Source organism: Ostrea edulis, chromosome 5 (genome assembly GCF_947568905.1).
Source record: "Ostrea edulis chromosome 5, xbOstEdul1.1, whole genome shotgun sequence".
Classification (NCBI taxonomy): Eukaryota; Metazoa; Mollusca; class Bivalvia; order Ostreida; family Ostreidae; genus Ostrea; species Ostrea edulis.
The window spans coordinates 37,960,815-37,965,571 of record NC_079168.1 but is presented as its reverse complement, the minus strand read 5'-3'; the positions used below and the strand labels follow the sequence as shown (position 1 = coordinate 37,965,571).

At 36.7% G+C, this 4,757-nt stretch overlaps 1 protein-coding gene across 4 annotated transcripts in view; it reads right to left on the bottom strand.

The window, feature by feature from the left end:
• Nucleotides 1-306: 306 nt before the first annotated feature.
• Nucleotides 307-4,757, bottom strand: part of LOC125648985 (WD repeat-containing protein 81-like) — a 51,352-nt gene continuing 46,901 nt past the window's right edge. For 3 of the 4 annotated variants that reach the window (XM_056165953.1, XM_056165952.1, XM_056165954.1), the window contains 4 exons: nucleotides 4,213-4,352; nucleotides 4,016-4,115; nucleotides 3,611-3,711; nucleotides 307-796 (listed from right to left, as the gene is read on the bottom strand). In XM_056165953.1, the coding sequence (XP_056021928.1) occupies nucleotides 668-796; nucleotides 3,611-3,711; nucleotides 4,016-4,115; nucleotides 4,213-4,352 (470 nt within the window). In that variant the 3' untranslated portion in view covers nucleotides 307-667. Of the gene's footprint in view, nucleotides 797-3,610; nucleotides 3,712-4,015; nucleotides 4,116-4,212; nucleotides 4,353-4,503; nucleotides 4,578-4,757 lie in introns of those variants that run through there. The other variant, XM_056165955.1, reaches the window with a different exon arrangement.

The following is a 4,757-nucleotide window of genomic DNA, read 5'->3' as shown; positions in this document are numbered from 1 at the left end:
AGCCTAGTAATTCTTTGTTAAAACTTCGTTCGATTTATAAATTGTGATACAATCTCACGGATTTATTACATAACAAGATATACGACCCAAATAAAATATCCGGATATATTGAAATGGACGAGAACAGACTCGATTTGTCGATGGGTGTCCGTAGGCAAGTCCTTGCAGGGACATGATTTTTTTTACGGCCAAGAATATGCACCTAAGATGTCACTCCACGTGTCTATATTAGAAGTTACACTGTAAAAGATACATATCGACAGAAATATTACCTCATACCTTCCCCATCCCAAATATAAGACTTGATAAATAAAAAAGGTGATATTTATTGCATGTACTATAAAAATAGAAAATAATCCAAAAAAAATAAATTATGTGGAATAAAATGTCTACTGTTAATAATGTTCACGACCGGCTCCATGATCTGATATTGCACTGGTGACATAAGAAAATAACATTACACACAAAATCACGGAATGAAACAACAAACATCGATTTTTAACCACCACTACTACGGAGGTGTTTTGGTGACTAGGTTCTTGATTTGATGACGCGGAAGTTTATACGTCCCGTTTCTGAATTTTCTGACGTCATATCGTCGATTCAACATCTCAGATCTCATGTTATTTCCCCTCTCTCTCTCCTAGCAGACGAGATCGAAGGATTTCTAACACAGGAGCTTGATGCTGCCATTGTCCGCACCCAGCAGGAGTGTCCGATTCTGAGGAAGAACAGCAAGACTCGTCAACACGCCTTTAAATGTGTCTGACCTCAGCTTAGTAGATGTAAAACTCGCCTAAAAATAAATAAATTAAAAAATGACCATTTTCAGTTTTTGCCAGCATAGGGGTGAGTGGGTGTTATTATATGTTTGAATAATTGAAAACACCAAGCCGGCTACAGGAGCTGACCAAACTTCATGTGTTTTGGCCATTCTCTTTACAACTAGGGAGCAAGACCTCTTGAATGTGATTATATTGAACAATTTAAAAAATACCAATTCTATTCACTTTTGAATTTCTAACATATATTTACAAAAATTCACCTCAGAGACACATGGGTGTGACTAGCGTATTTTTTTTACTAGTTTGTTGAATTTCAGCCAATCAGAAAGATTGGCATTATTTTATCAATAGATCATATTTCATTATATATCTTTATATAGTCACAGTACATACCATGATTAATGTAACACAGGGTGTTATCATTTTGAACTGTAGGAAACAATTACGACTTTAAGAACTTCATGTCAACAAGACCATGCAAAGGGGCATAACTCATCTACCGGTTAGCACATGTCAATATACATTTGGTTTGGATTAAAATTTTAAAGACTGGATTTTCTAGAATTTCAATCTAAAGATTACCTAATTGTACAAAGACTTCAATTTAAAGATTACCTCTATGTTTTGTGAAAATATTATAATGCATGCATATAAAGCACAGGCACTTGTTTCTGTAAATGACTTATGACCTCTGTATACTAATAACAACAATAGGTAACTAGATTTCAAATGACACAGAATGGCACCCCCTGAGAATGTCGGCCTTTTGAGCCTCCAGGGAATATGTGATGCTAATTTATTTACTACCGTTGTATTGTACAATCATTCAACTTAAAAACCATGTATGACATGACTGCATTCATTGCCTCTTATCGCCGAAAACTGCAACAAAAAATGGATTTTCCGTTTTATACCACAAAGTGCTATGTACTGATACCGCACAGAATACGTGGGCGATTTTGACTGGCTAGCACGCTCTTCTAAAATTACGTTTGGAATTCTTTAGAGTTATTTATAGAAAGATAGAGCATCAGAGATGAATTAAAAATAACAGGCAAAAGGATGATTTTAATGGTGACCATTAACCACAATTGATCTTATTTTATATAATTTAGTTACTAACATTTGGGGGGAAATGCTACAAAAAATAAAGGGGACTCCATCCCCCCATATTTTTTTCCACAGACACCTGATAACTATAATCTCCCCTTCTGATTTTTTTTTTTTTGCGGTGACAATGTCTCCAAAATGTGTGGATTCCTTGTCTCTCTCAACCCAATTTCGATTGATGTAGTTGTTTCACGCTTTTCACAAGCTTTAGAGATTGGCCTTCTACTGGACTGGTATAATATAGAATATACTTATTATAAACAGTATAAGGTATTTAAGGCTTACAAAAAAGCAAGTTTACGATTACATAAATCGAAATTAGGATGGAATAGACGGGGAATCCACACATTTCGGAGAAAATAATCGCCGCCCCAAAAAATCAGAAAGGGGGGGGGGGTGTCCATACTTCAGATGCCTGTGAATTTTTCCATATCGGGACAGATCCGTAATATTAGGGATGCGGGGAGGGGGTTCGGTAGGAGAAGTTGTAAGTTGCACATGGCTTGTTTAAATTTCCTGACAGACTATGATAGTCATGATAAAGACCTTCAGAACCTTAATTAGTGTGTGTATGGGGGGTGGGGGTGGGGGGTGGGGGTGTTATAGTGTTCGTCAATGCTGTCTCAATTTTTTCCCCTCAGGCTGGGAGGGGTCATTCTTTGCTCCAGGGCTTCAATTCATAACTTTCAAGCTTACATGCATTAATATCTTCTCATTCACTACTACATAGTACTATCAAAAATAGTGGAGGGGCCATTCTCACAATATATCTTCATTTGCACGCATGAAAATAACAGTTAATGTTAAGGGTTGGCCAGTCGTCTCCGAAAAACATTGATATGTGCCTGCAGCGTTCTTGGTACTTATGGTGGGTTTCATAAAACTTCAATGTAACAACAGGTACTTGCCACATCAATACATACCACAAAGTCAATAACACATCACTAAAAAACTTTCCTTGCTCTATTTTGCATACTTCCAAATAATCTTTTATCTGTATTTTCTCTGACTTTCCATAGATCTGCATGAAACATGCAATTGGCAGAAATATTTCTCATACTAGTTAACGAAGTTGTATTTACAGTAAGTCATAATTTCATTATTATCTTCATCAGAAATGATTCCGACACGAAAATATTTTTAAATCTCCACTCGGGAGGTCTTAGCTTCTATCTTCTGATGACATGTAAAATCCCGAAACGTACGAACAGCTTTGGTTTTTTTTAGTAACTAAAAATAGCGTACAGCGTCTTCAATTCAAAATTTTTATTTTGTTAACAAAGCAATATGTTCAAGATTTTTTGGTAATAAACATCGTATCAATTTATTGTGATAATAAAACAATGAGACTTTATTTTTCAACACAACGAATATACAATTTTCATTCTGTGCGGTATCAGTACATAGCACTTCGTGGTATAAAACGGAAAATCCATGTTTTGTTGCAGTTTTCGGCGATAAGAGGCAATGAATGCAGTCATGTCATACATGGTTTTTAAGTTGAATGATTGTACAATACAACGGTAGTAAATACATTTACATAGCATATTCCCTGGAAGCTCAAAAGGCCGACATTCTCAGGGGTGTCATTTGAAGCTAGTTACCTTGTGTTGTTATTAGTATACAGAGGTCATAAGTCATTTACAGAAACAAGTGCCTGTGATATAAAGAGTTACATTGTACACCTGGTTAGAACATCAGTATCTTATTTTTACCTGGCTGTCTAGCGAGGAATGGACGCCAATTTTGTTTCCGGTGGTGGCACTGATGACTTGGTCTCTGTAGAATGTGAAGCAGTGAGCCGGCTCAGTGTGACCTGCTTACCAAAGACAAGTACATTATTCCAACATAAAGAAGTATCTGGCTTAGCGGTACTTAGTACAAAACACTACTGCCTCACAATGTAACTATACAGTGCAAAACTACATATATAATACACCTAGTGCAAAACATTAACCTTCACTAAGTATGTATAAAACATTAGATCCACCTACTCATTGCTCTTCAGGCTAACTTTTATTAAGTACATTTATAATATAGATCCACCCCTGTCCTTGCTTTTCATTCTAACCTTCACAAGTATGCATAAAACATAGATCCTCCCACTCCTGGACTCTCACCTTTCAGTATACAGGCATCTTTTAGATCCTCAGAGTTCCAGATTTTCATTGTATTGTCAAAAGAAGTTGACACAAAAGTAGTTCTGTCAAAGGCCTTCACCTGTAAGTTCAGAAATGACATCCACGGATTATACATGTATGTTGATTGACCAGTTCTGAGAGAGATGACATTCTATTGTAATTATACTTTCTAGTACCTGTAATATCTCGCCCTCATGTCCCTTCCAGGTAGCTATCAGGTACCCTGTCCTCTGATCCAGTAACGACATTAGTCCTGAGGAAAATCCAATAGCTATCCAGCTGTTGTCTGGACTGCATGTCAGGGAGCGGATCAAACCTGTCAATTACAATCAGGGAGTGGATCAAACATGTCAATTACAATCAGGGAGTGGATCAAGCATGTCAATTACAATGATCAAATCTGGGAGTGGATCAAACCTGTCAATTACAAATAGGGAGCAGATCAAATCTGTCAAATACAATCAGGGAGTGGATCAAACCTATCAATTACAATTAGGGAGCAGATCATACCCCTCTATTACAATCAGGGAGCGGATCAAACCTGTCAATGTACAATGATCAAATCTGGGAATGGATCAAACCCATCAATTACAATGATTAAATCTGGTAGTATATCACACCTCTCAATGATCAAATCAGGGAGTGGATCAAACCCGTCAATTAGAATTATCAAGTCAGAGAGTGATAAAACTCCTGAATTACATAGTGGTCATGTGACTTA